The 15,172-nt window shown below is 40.3% G+C and overlaps 1 protein-coding gene across 3 annotated transcripts in view; it reads right to left on the reverse strand.

Moving 5' to 3' along the window:
* The window catches only part of KIAA1549, a gene marked incomplete at its 5' end in the record, with an annotated part of 152,013 nt that overhangs the window by 17,913 nt on the left and 118,928 nt on the right, over positions 1–15,172 (reverse strand). For all 3 annotated transcript variants that reach the window (XM_081244459.1, XM_081244458.1, XM_081244457.1), the window contains 2 exons: positions 1,049–1,209; positions 6,968–7,014. In XM_081244459.1, the coding sequence (XP_081100585.1) occupies positions 1,049–1,209; positions 6,968–7,014 (208 nt within the window). The remainder of the gene's footprint in view (positions 1–1,048; positions 1,210–6,967; positions 7,015–15,172) is intronic.

The raw sequence follows: 15,172 nt of genomic DNA on the forward strand, positions 1-15,172 counted from the left end.
ACAAGTAAACCACATTATGTGTAATATTTCTCAAACAACTAATTAAAATATATTTTAGAATCCTTTAAAAATAAAACATGTTTTCTCTCCGGCTTCAAGAGCTCCAGAAATTGGGCACTTTATGTTCTTTCAAGAACATAAACTGAGAACTTTTATTTCCTATGTGGAGATAATCTGGTATAGATTTTTATTTGAATTCCAACAGATAATTAAAGCAAACCTAAATACTATGAAAAGCAGTGTGCAAAGACTTAAAAGTTTAGTAATGAATTAGAAGACAACTTCAGAAAATGTGACCTCTCTCACTGTTGAATTACCAAGTAAAGGACTGCACTGGTTACTCACAAATGACACTAAGATTGTTCTTTTAATGATGACTTGAAAGAGGAGGTGGAAAAAAACCTAGAACAGTTCCATGTGGCCACCAGCTTCCCCAGGCCCTCCACTGCCGACTCTGCTCATGTGTGACAGCAGGGAAGGGACAGGCATAGAGGAATGGGAAAATGACAAGGACGTTTTAGAACGAGAAAAAGATGATTATTAATAAAGGTAGAAGGGAAAAAATGAGGGAGGTAAGGCTCAAGGAGAAAACAGTGGTTATACCCTCCCAGAAATGACCAAATAAAACACAAATCTCCCTCTGGTCACTTTCCATCAACTTTTAGGGTGCTTATTACAAACTGGAAAAGTGCCTTCTTTAAAATAAACGCTTGTTTTCGTGCCATTGCAAGCACTCAGAAATAGGTCTTTCAGTTCACTGTAAGACTTCAGAAACGTTTTCCCTGGAAGAGGTGTGGGTGTGAATTCCATGTGAAGGGACTGTTTTCGAGACACTTACTCAGGAATAAATCAGAGGCCATCAGTCCTGGGATCTCAGCCACTCTCTCCTTTCCTACCTCCCCAACCCTACATCTTTACCGAGATCCGAGGGCATGCGGCTCTTACCGGCGGAAGAGGCCAGTAACAGGATGCTGATACTCTGGGAAGTCGAAAATGATTTCTGCAGAAGTTAGCTAAAAAGAAATGCAAGGTAAATAGCCACATGTACCTGTGGTGCCCCCGACAGGCCGAGGCCGGGCCACCGATGGCACCTCCTCAGAGTAGATCCCTCGGGCAGCACACGAGGTGGCTTCAGACGAGGCCTGGGCCTGCTGGGGCTCAGCAGGCAGCAGCTCCGCAGACTGCAGCAAACTGGGGCCAAAACCTGGTCTGAAAGTGAAGCGCACCCAAGCGTCAGAACCACACTTGCCTGACTCTGGCACTTTATTAGGTCCACCCTCAGCCCTTAAGGAAAAATAAGATCTATTTGTCTGTTGGCTTATTATCCATCTCCTCTCCCAGAAGACAGGCTCCCTGAGGGCAGGGACTCTATTTGCTCACTGACAAATCTCCAGTGCTATGAAAAGTATATATACCATCCAGTATACATGCTGGAACACAGCTGATGCTTGTCCAATCTGCTGGATGACTGAAGAAGAAATGCTCTAGTTTACAGACCCAAAGAGGGTGTGGCTCAAGCTCCAGGGCCCGTTCACCTCCAGCGCCCAACTAAAGGGGTGGTTCTCAACCTTGGCTGCATGGTAGCGTTAACTGGGAAGCCCATGCTGCCCCCGAGACCTATGAAAACAGACTCTTTAGACGTGAGACCCAGACACTGGTAGTTTTTAAAGCTCCATTGATGATCCTGAGCTTCATCAAGGCTAAAAACCAGTGCTCTAAAGCAGTGGTTCTCAAACTATTTACTTCTAGGACCCGTTTGCACTCATAAAAATGAGGACTCCCAAGAGCTTTTGTTTATGTGGATTGTATCTATAGATAGTTTTCATGTTCAAAATTAAAACTGAAAAAATTAAAAATTCATTTAAAAATAACAATATTAAACCTATTACATGTCAACGTTTTTCATAAAATTAACTATATTTTCCACTCCCCCCCCAAAAAAAATTAAATGAGAAGAATTCTACATTTAAAAAAAATGTCCTTGGGCTTCCCTGGTGGCGCAATGGTTGGGAGTCTGCCTGCCGATGCGGGGGACACAGGTTTGTGCCCCAGGCCGGGAGGATCCCACATGCCGCGGAGCAGCTGGGCCCGTGAGCCATGGCCGCTAAGCCTGCACGTCCGGAGCCTGTGCTCCGCAGTGGGAGGCCGCAGCAGTGAGAGGCCCGTGTACCACACACACACACACAGCAAAAAAAGTCCTTAAGAGAAGACATCTGGATTCTCATAAACTTTGTATTCAATCAGTTGCCATCAGTTATTTTAAGAAGAAAAGTTCACCTCACATAAATATGTAGTTGGGAAAAGGAGGAAGATTTTAACAGCCTTTCCAGATAATATTCAAATAGTATTTTGGTTAAATATTCTTCTTTGAAACCACATCAGAACTCAACAATATTTCCTTAAGGGTGAGTGGCAATACAGACCCTGAAACAGTATCAATGAACTTTTCATCTCTGTTACATTAAAACCACTGGTCTTTCTTGCACTTTGAATAGAACTATGCATGGTTTTATGACATTGGTCATTTGGAAAATATTGGTTCAATGAGTTATGCAGACTTTTATTTTATTGGCACATTTTATTTTACAGTAACCCCAAATCACATTCATTAATATCACCACTGAGCTCATCAGAGAAGGCTTTAAGTACTAGGAAGCTGTCAATTGCACGGTGGCAGACAAGTTTCCAAAATTCTAATTTTCACCTGAAAGCTCAATTTTATTATTGGCAACAAATGCTGTCAGTTGTTTTCCTTGAAGTAACAGGTTCATTTTCGAGGTCAAACACCCAAGTCCGCTGGCTGTTTGTTCAAGCAAAAACATGGCACCAGTTAGTTCAATTCTCAACTCAAACAACTGAACAAGTGCTTTTCTTCAAAAGGCCATATTCAGCAGAAGTGCTTTACATGCATCTCTTCTTTTGTCACCCAGACTGTTAGAGACTCAAGGGTCTAGGTTTAATAAAATTAATTTTTACTACTTCATCAATGATATACTAACATAAAACTGGCATTTAAAAAAAAACTCTGGGGCTTCCCTGGTGGCGCAGTGGTTGAGAGTCCGCCTGCCGATGCAGGGGATACGGGTTCATGCCCCGGTCCGGGAGGATCCCATATGCCGCGGAGCGGCTGGGCCCGTGAGCCATGGCCGCTGGGCCTGCGCGTCCGGAGCCTGTGCTCCGCAACGGGAGAGGCCACAGCAGTGAGAGGCCCGCGTACCGCAAAAAAAAAAAAAAAAAAAAGCTGTGATTGCCCAGCAGTGAAGAACACTGGAGCGAGTCCTTCAACAGCTGGGTGCCACCGTCTGGATTCATGCTAAGGCACCACAGTTTCACCCACCATTGCTTTCGCACCTTGGTGCAAGGGTCAACGGAATGAGAGAAGTCAGATAACAATATTATTATAAAAATAGTTTCGACCTGACAGACCTCCCTGAACGGTTCTCAAGGGCCTTCTAGGGATCTAAGAATCTCACCCTGAGAACCACTCTTCTAAAGAAATTTAAGAATAAAAAAAAGATGATAATTTAATTACAGTTTCTTGCAAATGACAGTTAACTAGTAATTAATAGATTATACCTGTTCGATGAGAAAGTACACTAACTTGCCCTTATTCTATACTGTGATTTCTGGAGTACAGCTCATAAACTGAAACTCAGGCTACCTATATTAATCTCTTTAAATAACTGCTGCTGTTTTAGATTGACCTCAGAAGCAGATGTCTGACCTCTCTGGCCTTACATATCTAAGAGCTTAGCCAATGCACAATGCACACTCCTTCTTCCAGATCTGTAAACTGGAGCTCACCTAACCTAATCATAATCTCTGGACCATCCACCCAGGAACTATCTCTTGTCCTTTACTTATTTCTGCTTTACCCAGTCAATTAGCACCCTCCTGCCTACATTTGCATCCTTTTAATCCTAAATTGTGTGCTCAGATAGTTCAGTGCACTCCAAATACTCTAGTATCTTTTATCTTGGGTGACAGTAAAATTTATCATCCAAACCAGAACACTTTTGAGAGTGAAATTTATTAATAATTATGCTGAACAACAGCTGTAAATTAGGACTGAACTGGGCAAATCAGATCACCTGGTCCCCCTATCATTAGCTTCTGCCCGGGATCACCTAATCTCCACCTGTTCCCTTTACTTTGTTGCCTTTGGACCACAAAGCACTGCCTTGGTGGGGGAGGAGAGTTGGGGAAAAATAAGAGAAACCCTGCTGAAAATGAGGGCAAATAAAGAAAAAGTGGGTTTCCCTGGTGGCGCAGTGGTTAAGAACCCGCCTGCCAATGCAGGGGATACAGGTTTGAGCCCTGGTCCGGGAAGATCCCACATGCCACGGAGCAGCTAAGCCCGTGTGCCACAACTACTGAGCCTGTGCTCTAGAGTGTGCGAGCCACAACTACAGAGCCTGCGTGCCACAACTACTGAAGCCCGGGCACCTAGAGCTCGTGCTCCCCAACAAGAGAAGCCACTGCAGTGAGAAGCCGCACACCGCAACGAAGAGTAGCCCCCGCTCGCCACAACTAGAGAGAGCCCGCACACAGCAACAAAGACCCAATGCAACCAAAAATAAATAAATAATAAATAAATTTTTTAAAAAAGAAAAAGTAAGGAGGAAGCAGATAACATTCCTACTTCTGTGTGACTTCCGATCATTAAAGGGATAGTTGAATATGATTTCTGAGACTGTTTATCTACAATTCCTTCATTGAAATAAAGCAACTGTCTATTCACATGTGGGTCTGAATTACCAACCCTCTCTTCTGTTCTAATGGTCTATTTGTCTTGCTTTATAACAATACCACACTCTTAATTCCCTGACAGTAATTTATAACATTTAGAACAATCCTAGCATCTTATTCTTCTTTCTCAAAGTGTCTTGGCTGTTCTTGGCCCTTTGCATTTCCACATACATTTCAGAGTGAGTTTGTCAATTTCCACGTATTAAAAAACTCAACAAACTACTGGGATTGTGAATGGGACTGCAATAAATCTATAGATCACTTGGGGAGAATTGACATTTAAAAAATACTGAGCTGCACAATCCATGAATATCTTTCTTTAGAAGGCTTGAATATCTTCAGTTAGATTTATCCTGAGGTATTTTATATTTTTGAATGCTATTTTATATAGTATCTTTAAAATTTTTTATTTTCTGTAACTGCTCATAAACAGATTTTTGTATACCGGTCTTATAATGCTGTATACTGATCTTTGTAATCTTCGTATCCAGCTACCTTGTAATTTAACTATCTTGCTATTTAGCCATCTTGCTAAAGTCGCTTACTTCTAACAATTCATGTGTTCGACATTTTAGTTTTTTCTGCTACAAAATTATATCATCTGTGAATAATAACAGTATTATTTCTCTCTTTGAATTCCTTAATCCTTTTGTTTGTTTTTCTTGCCTTATTATACTGGCTAGGACCCCACAGGGCAATGCCGAATAGAAGTAATGCAAGCAGGCATCTTTGTCTTGCTCTTGCTCTCAAGAGGAAAGCTTTTAACATTTCACCATTAAGCAATATTTGCCAAGATACCTTTTTATCAGATTACTATCAGTCTGCTTCTATCCTGAGTTTGCTAAGATTTTTACCATGTATGGATGTTGAACTTTATCAAATGTTGTATCTATTGAAATGAAAACATTTTCCTCCTTTATTCACTGCAAACTGGAGAATTACAATGATTTTAAAAAATTTTAAATTACTCTTGCACTGCTGGAAAAAATCCAATTTGATTATGATATGATAGATATCCTATTGATTATATTGCTGGATATTCTTGCTAATATATAGTTTCAAATTTTTGGCATCTATGTTCAGGAGTGAAACTGGCCCTTAATGTTTCCTTTCTTGCAATGTCCTTGTCCTTCCCGTCTTTGCTATCAAGGTTATGCTGGTCTCATAAAACGAGTTGAGGAGTGTTTTCTCTTTTTTCTGTTCTTTAGAAGAGTTTGTATGACATTGGTATCTTTTATTCCTTCAGTGTTTGGTAGAATTCCCTGTTGAAGCCACCTGGCCCTGAAGTTTCCTTTGTGGGAAGAATTTTAATAATGACTTCAGTCTCAATAGTTATAGGACTATTCAGCTTTTCTCTTTCTAGGAATTTTTCAAAGAACTAACTTTCAGCTTTGTTGGTCTTCTCTAGTATGGTATTTGTTTTCTACTTCCCTAGGTTTATTAGGTCTTTTTTTAACATTGAGACAGACACTTAGATTATTGATTTTCAGCCATTTTTCTTTTCAAATATATTTTGAGTCTTTCAAGGCATCTAAGTGCCCCAATAGGGCTTCCCTGGTGGCGCAGTGGTTGAGAGTCCGCCTGCCGATGCAGGGGACGTGGGTTCGTGCCCTGGTCTGGGAGGATCCCACATGCTGCGGAGCGGCTGGGCCCGTGAGCCATGGCCGCTGAGCCTGCGCGTCCGGAGCCTGTGCTCCGCAACGGGAGAGGCCACAACAGTGAGAGGCCCACATACCGCAAAAAAAAAAAAAAAAAAAAGGGCCCCAATAACATGGCTTTAGATGTAACACACAACTTTTGATACGGTGCATTTTCAAGACTCCAAGCCTCATGAATCTGTCAAAAGTTTTGCTCAGCTTCTCAGTCACCTCCTCTGGAATCAGCAGGTATCCATGGGAGAAAGGCAGGGCTCATCTCTCTGAATTTGCTGGATCTTGGCCCCATACTGCTTCACCGCCCTGTTAGCCACCTGGTTTTTTGTTTTTATTTTTAAATCTTGTCTAGCTTTTCCAGTTATCATCAGCAAATTATCTAGTCTGTCACTATTGGAAGCAGGACTTAAAGTCCAACTTTTTTCCTCCTCTTCTGGTTAGATCAAGATAACACACAACTCAAGAGTTTTTCATCTGCTCACATTAGCTAGAAGAAACAAATTTGCAAAATTTAAGAAACAGCATATGTGAGAAAGTTCTGATACATTTTCTCCTGAAAACCTTACCTTGGTAATGGGCCTGATGGGGGAGCCATTCCATAGTCTTCATATCTCTGGAAGAAATTCAAAAGAAGATGAAGATTAACATTCAGGGCTTCCCTGGTGGCGCAGTGGTTGAGAGTCCGCCTGCTGATGCAGGGGACACGGGTTCGTGCCCCGGTCTGGGAAGATCCCACATGCCGCGGAGAGGCTGGGCCTGTGAGCCATGGCCGCTGAGCCTGCGCGTCCGGAGCCTGTGCCCCGCAACGGGAGAGGCCACAACAGTGAGAGGCCCGCGTACCGCAAAAAAAAAAAAAAAAAAAAAAAAAAAAAAAAAAAAAGATTAACATTCAATACTTATTATAAAGTGACAACAGCAAACTTACAAACTCAGATTTGCAGGATCAACTTCCAAGAGAATTATTTTCTCATAAAAAGTTAGCATGCTATCAGGGCATTCTGCCATCAAGTAATGCTAGAAGTTTCAGTTTGGGGAACTGGGCTAATAAACACACAACTAGTTTCTAGACCTTTCTTTCTTTTGTGAAAATATTAGTAACAGACAGGGTTTCGGCACCTGCTCTTCTCTGTAGGCTTATCCTCTACAAACCTGTATCTTCTGCTAAAAAGGTGGGGCTTAAATGGCCACATTTAGTACAAATGACTCTATCAACATGGGCCACAGTGGTCACCAGATCTAGCGGGTGCCCAATGCAATTCAAATACACTCAAGAAACTAAACAATGCAAATGCTGTACCATGTTGTAGAATGCTATAAAAAGAGAACGAATATAAAGAGAACCATAAATTAGACCCTAAAAGGTGCAGTGAACACCTTCAGTTTCTGACAGTTTTCTAGTACCAAGGAGGCCCAGCCAATACTCCCCGCTCTTAAATTCCATAAGGTGTCCATGTATCCTTCAATCAACTATTTTTACTTGAACTAACTTGCACTAACCAAGTGCTCTTTGACTGAAACAAGATGGCACCAGAATTTTTGTTTGATTTTTTGGGCTGTGTTGGGTCTTCGTTGTTCTGCGCAGGCTTTCTCTAGTTGGGGCGAGCGGGGGCTACTCTTCGTTGTGGTGCTTGGCCTTCTCATTGTGGTGGCTTCTCTTGCTGCAGAGCACAGGCTCTAGGCATGCAGGCTTCAGTAGTTGTAGCAAATGGGCTCAGTAGTTGCGGCACGTGGGCCCTAGGGCACACAGGCTTCAGCAGTTGTGGCGTGTGGGCTCAGTAGTTGTGGCTCTTGGGCTCTAGAGAGCAGGCTCAGTAGTTGCGGCGCCCGGGCTTAGTTGCTCCGTGGCATGTGGGATCTTCCCCGACCAGGGATCGAACCCCTGTCCCCTGCATCGACAGGCAGATTCTTAACCACTGTGCCACCAAGGAAGTCTCCCAGATTTAAAGAAACCTAGACCTATGTTGCAATCCTCATGAAATCAACATATCTTAACCCTAGCATACATGGGACTCGGATTTTAACACTTCTTTTCAACAACTATGAATCATTATTTTGGAATCAGGTATTTTAGCAGGACAGTAACTCTGGACAGCATCCATCCAACTCCAGTCAGTTTAAACCAACAGGTTGTCCAGGATCAGGAGCTCCAAGTTAAGTTAGTAAGTCAGCCTTGCTTCTGGACCTGCTCTAATATTAGATCTTTATTTTTCTAAGCTGCCATTTACTGAATTATTATTTCGTTATGCACTGTATGAACACTAACTGAGGCCCACAGCAACCCAAAAAAGTGCTCACTATCTCTGTTTACAGATGAAACCAACACACAAGGAAGTTAAACAATTTCCTAATTTATCTTTCTGACATGCTTTTAACCACTGGGCTGCACCACCCATAATTCCTAAAACCAGACTTTCCCTCTTGAATAAATCACTACTTTGCGGGGTCTGGGGGGGAGTAGGAGTTTTGGAGTCAGACACACTGACCAAACTACTCCACTTCCCTTGGTATATTTCCTTAGGCCAAGAAGTACAGAACAATCTCTGTACCTCACAGAGTTCTGAAGGGATTATTAGACATGAAACTGCGCTCAAATTACTTCACCTCTGGCCCTCACTGCTTCCCTTCCCTTGGCAAAGGGAGAGAGATTAGAACCCTGTAGAGTTCCTCAACTGAGGTAAAAAAGCCAAAGGGGATTATGGAAGAAGAGAGAAATAGGAGGAAAAGGAGTGTCAATTTCTTTTCCAAATAATTAAACAGAAATCTGAGACTGGATAAAGATTATTTACATAGTGGCCCTTGTGCTTTCAGCACAGTTTGGACTTTTTAAACATAGTCACATGCAAAATAAAACCAAAAACAAGGATCAAGGCTTAATAGTTTACCTATCAGGATTTCAAAAGATCTAATAAGTGATAAACTAAAAGAAAATCAATGCAAAGTAGCTATCTACTCTTTAACTGTTTTATTATTATAGTGCTAGGCATTTCCAATCTATTGTAGTCAGAAAAAGGATACTATTTTTCTAGAGACTACATGCCCCCAGTGGAAAGGTTTTAAAAAAAATCACAGACAGATGGCAGGCATTTCCTTTAAGTGGGGACGTGTAAAAAAGTTTGGAGGACAAAAGAGAACTTTAAGGTTTCAATCAGCTAGGCGAATAAAAATCCCATTTTAATGCATCCTTTCTTTCTGTACAGTATAAAACAAGCCAACAGAGCAAGAAAGGCAAGTGGTGAGTGGAGTCTGGAGGGGCTGAGGTAAAGCAACCAGACAGTAAGGTCTGCTCGTAAAATATCTTAGCTCAGGTATTCACACCTGCTACTTAGAGGACAACTCCACAGAGGTTAACTTTACTCAGGAAAGCAGAAATACCTATTAAGTGGCCTGACTCACCAACGTATAACTAACATCTTTACGCTGGCAAAAAAGAAATAAAAATGTCATCAGATGGTAAATAAAGGTTCATGGGGTAACTGAAGGCACCTTGAAATCCACATTCCTGTGGTTTTTCACCGTAGTCAGCAGGAGCAAATAAAAGGTGATCAGGTTCCTCCTGCCAACAAACGGTAACTTTACAACCAATTTATAAACACGTTAAAGTTACATTAGATATGCCCAAATACAGCCAATGATTCTGATTTTCCACTAGATTAAGTTGCTACCACTCCCATCAAAATATGAAGGGTAACATCAAAAGTTCACATCAAAATCACTCAATAAGAGTATTTATAAAAATCTTGCCATGGGTCTGCGTTCTTGGTTAAGATGGAGGAGTAAGGCATTATCACTGAATCGTTAATCTGCAACACGCATGAACAATGAGGAAAGAATTAAAATAGTAATACAAATCTGTCAAAAATTACTGTTCCACTTGATCAGCAGAAACCAAACAAGTAAATAAATGGGTAAAATATGCCACAAACTGAGAAAAGCAGTAGCCAAGGGGGGAAAGAAAGATTCTGGCAGCACAATGTGGCCCCTAACTTAATAAGAATAGCCATTCCTCTTTTTAACTTCAAAGATGTGGTAATAAAACAACAAAATGAGAGACCACAGAACTATGGAAATAATGTGAGGACCAAAATAATGCCAGTATGAATTTAAGAAATCAACTAATGGGGAAAAGAACAGATACGGTTTAAAAGCAAATCAATGCCACAGAGAAAAGGCCCAAGATAACCATAATTGAAGGCAGAGAAAAAAGAACAAAGTAGCTAAAGCAACTAGAGATAAATGATAGATACAGAAAAGAGACAAAGATGAGCCAACATAAAATAATTGGTAACTTCAGCTCCAATAAATAGAACACAGTAAGACAATTATTTCAGAAATAAAAGAAAGTTTCCCTGAGGTGAACGAAAGAATTGAATCCAAAGATAAAATGGACGTTGGTTATTAAGGGCGGAAAATGATTCAGAAAAACTGGTTGAATGCCGAGAACTATTTACGCTTCCTAGAGGATATGACATATACATCTTCTATCAGAAAGGGAGAAATTAAGATGGCCACAAATTTCTGCACTGAACAATTCAAGGAGCAAAGAGAAGCAACACGTAGATGCCAGTAGCGAACAAGTTCAGGTCGGGAAGTGAGATGAGGGCTCTCCTTTTGGAAAAACGCGACTAAGCAAAAAGCTCCTGGAAGGTCTCCCTCTTCACTCCAAGTCCTCCTGTCACCCATAGGATGCATCTACTGTGTTAGCCTCTCAGCTTCTTGGTCTGCTCAACACCAATAAACGGCATTTTACTTGTCAGCCACCACCCTGACATCCTACTATCAAGACCACAGGCAGGGAGATGATTAGGACATCTTCCAATAATCTTGGTGAGAGATGATGATGGCTCCAACCAGTGTAATGCAGTGGGTAGATTTGAGAGGAAGAATCTACAAAGCTCCAGCATGTTTAATTGCCCACTACTTTCCCTTTCAGTGTATCGTCTGTCATCACTTCAAATGCACTCTCTGATCTGCACATCTCTTCCCAATTGTCCTTTCATCACATATGCCTGATAAAGCCCCAGCTCCAGATCAGTCCAACTGCCTGTTTTCTCCTTGTCTACACCTGGGTATCTGAATGCTGATAAACAAAACTACAGAACTTTAATTTGTGCCACTATAATTTCACGATCGTCAGTCTGAATAGCGGCCTCAATGCTAAGTAATTACTCCCACGTCCCTAATCTGTTTTCTCTCATTCTCCACAATAAGTGTTTCAAGTTTCTACTCTCCCTCAACCCTGCCTTGCCACACTTGTCTCATTCTCAACAGATGACTCTGCTTTCCCTACTATGAGAACAGAAACCATGAGATGGGTGGTCCTGCAATGTACTGCCACCCAACTACAAACCTGATTGTACTTGCACCCAATTCTTTCTCCCTCCCATCAAACTGGAAGAAATATATCCCTTCATTTCTAAAGATAATTCCTCCACCAGTACTCTGGATCCCCTTTCCTGTATCAGCAAGCTCTCCTCCTACGCTGGCTCAGTGCCATCAGCAATTAAACATGCTGAAGCCATGTTGACTCTTCCTCTCTTGCACTGTGACAAACCACTCTCCAGTGTAAAATGAGAGCAATCTTTCCAAAAGGCACACCTAATGATGTCTCTAGCCTGCTCAAAACCCTTCAGTATCCAGGCACTACCCTCAGGATGAGGTCTAGGCTCCTAACCTCTCTGCTTCTTCCTTTCCCTCTCCTCCCTCACATCTCACCACTTTTACTTCCCACTTCCCATTAGTTCCCCAGAACTAATTTCAAGGGTTGACTGCAACCCTGCTACCAATTACTGAAAGAGGAGTGTTGAAATCTCTGACCAGAGTTGTAGATTTGCTTATACATGCATGCAGTTCTGTCAGTTTTTGCTTCACATGTTTTGAAGCTCTATTACTAGGCACATAAACATTTAAGATTTTTATGACTTCTTTTTTGTTTTGTTTAAAAAGATCCATTTATTCTAAAATTCTTTTTATTTATACTTTTTAAAAAACATCTTTATTGGAGTATAATTACTTTACAATGTTGTGTTAGTTTCTGCTGTATAACAAAGTGAATCAGCTATATGTATACATATATCCCCATATCCCCTCCCTCTTGCATCTCCCTCCCACTCTCCCTATCCCATCCCCCTAGGTGGTCACAAAGCACCGAGCTGATCTCCCTGTGCTACGTGGCTGCTTCCCACTAGCTATCACTTTTACATTTGGTAGTGTATATATGTCCATGTTACTCTCTCACTTCGTCCCAGCTTACCCTTCCCCCTCCCCGTGCCCTCAAGTCCATTCTCTATGTCTGCATGTTTATTCCTGTCCTGCCCCTAGGTTCATCACAACCTTTTTTTTTTTATTCTATATATATATATGTGTGTGTTAGCATACAGTATTTGGTTTTCTCTTTCTGACTTACTTCACTCTGTATGACAGACTCTAGGTCCATCCACCTCACTACAAATAACTCAATTTTGTTTCTTTTTATGGCTGAGTCATATTCCATTGTATATATGTGCCACATCTTCTTTATCCATTCATCTGTCGATGGACACTTAGGTTGCTTCCAGGTCCTGGCTATTGTAAATAGTGCTGCAATGAACTGTCTCTTTTTGAATTATGGTTTTCTCAGGGTATATGCCCAGGAGTGGGATTGCTGGGTCATATGGTAGTTCTATTTTTAGTTTTTTAAGGAACCTCCATACTGTTCTCCATAGTGGCTGTATCAATTTACATTCCCACCAACAGTGCAAGAGGGGTTCCCTTTTCTCCACACCCTCTCCAGCATTTACTGTTTGTAGATTTTTTGATGATGGCCATTCTGACCGGTGTGAGGTGATACCTCATTGTAGTTTTGATTTGCATTTCTCTAATAATTAGTGATGTTGAGCATCCTTTCATGTGTTTGTTGGCAATCTGTATGTCTTCTTTGGAGAAATGTTTATTTAGGTCTTCCACCCATTTTTGGATTGGGTTTATTTTTTTGATATTGAGCTGCCTGTATATTTTGGAGAGTAATCCTTTGTCATTTGCAAATATTTTCCCCCATTCTGAGGGTTGTCTTTTCCAAGATTTTTATGATTTCTTGATGAGTTGGTCACTTTATTATTATGAAATAATCCTCTTTATCCTTGTTAATATTCTTTACTATGAGAACTATTTTGGCTAATATTAGTATAGCCACTCCAGGTTTTGTGATTAGCGTTAGCAATGGTATATCCTTCTTCATACTTTTAACCTACTTGTGCCTTTATATTTAATGTGGGTGTCTTGTAAGCAGCGGATAAGTGGATCTTGCTTTTTATCCAGTCTGACAATCTCTGCCCTTTAATAGGGATGTTAAACTGTTCACATTTAATGATTACCGACAGGTCTGGATTTAAATCTACCATCTTGGTATCTGCTTTCTATTTGTCCCATCTGTTCCTTGTTCCCCTTTTCCTCTTTTTCCACCTTCTTTTGGACTACCTTTTTATTATTTCATTTTTACTCCTTTGTTGGCTTATTAGCTACAATTATTATTATTTTTTTTTTAGTGGTTGCTTTAGGGTATATGTTATATATTTTTCACTTATCACAGTCTACGTTCAAGTGCTATTATTCCACTTTGTGCATGGTATAAGAACATTAAAACAGTCCCCTTCTACTTCTCCCCATTTGGTCTGGGTGCTATAGTTTTCATACATTTTACTTCTACCCCACAATACTTTGTTACTACTTTGCTTTAAACAGTCAATTACCTTTTTAAAAGATTTAAATAATGAAGAAAAAAGTTTCCTATAATTATCCACATATTTACATTTCTAGTGCTTTTCATTCATTTATGAAGGTCCAGATCTTTATCTGGTATCATTTTACTTCTGCCTAAAGGACTTTCTGTAACATTTCTTGTAAAGCAGGTCTGCCAGTGATGCATTCTTTCAGCTTTTTTGTGTCTGAAAAAGTTTTTATTTCACCTTAGTTTTTGAAAGAGGTCTTCACTGGATATAGAATTCTAGGTTGACAGTTTTTGCTTTCAGTTCTTTAAATATTTGTTCCACTGTTTTCTGGACAATGAGAATTCTGCTGTCATCCTTACTTTTGTTCCACTGTATGTTATCTGCCCTTTTTCTCTGGATAATTTAAAGATCTTTATCACTTATTTTAAGCAATTTCATATTTTTGGTATAGTTTTCCTCATATTTCTTGTGCATATGGTTCATCAAATTTTGTGGATCTGCAGATTTACAGTTTCAAATTCAGAAAAAATTATTCCTTTATTTTCTGACACCCTCTCTGCTCCTTCAAGAACTCCAATTACATGTATATTAGTCTACTTAAAGTTGTCCCACAGCTCATTAATGAGTTATTCATCTTTTAGTCTAATATTTACTCTCTTTGTTTCATGTTGGATAGTTTTTATTACTATGCATTCAAGTTTACTCATCTTTTGTTCTGCAAATCAATTCTGCCATTTATCCCATCCAGTACGTATTTTTCATCTCAGACATTATAGTTTTCATTTCAAAATTTGATTTGTATCCTTTAATATTTTCAATGCTTCTAATTAATATGTTTACTCTTTCCTCTAGTTTCTTGAACATACAGAGCTCCATTATAATTCTTTTAATATCTTTGTCTACTAATGCTACCATCTATGCCATTTTCTTGCTTCTCTGCTTGTCTGGTTAGTTTGACTGGATGCCAGACTTTGATTATTAAGTTGACCTTGTTGGATACTGTATATTTTTGGTTTTCTTTATAAATATTCTTGAGCTTTGTTCAGGTTCAGGTCTTACTTTTTTCTG

Source organism: Mesoplodon bidens, assembly GCF_964165515.1.
Source record: "Mesoplodon bidens genome assembly, chromosome: 9".
Classification (NCBI taxonomy): Eukaryota; Metazoa; Chordata; class Mammalia; order Artiodactyla; family Ziphiidae; genus Mesoplodon; species Mesoplodon bidens.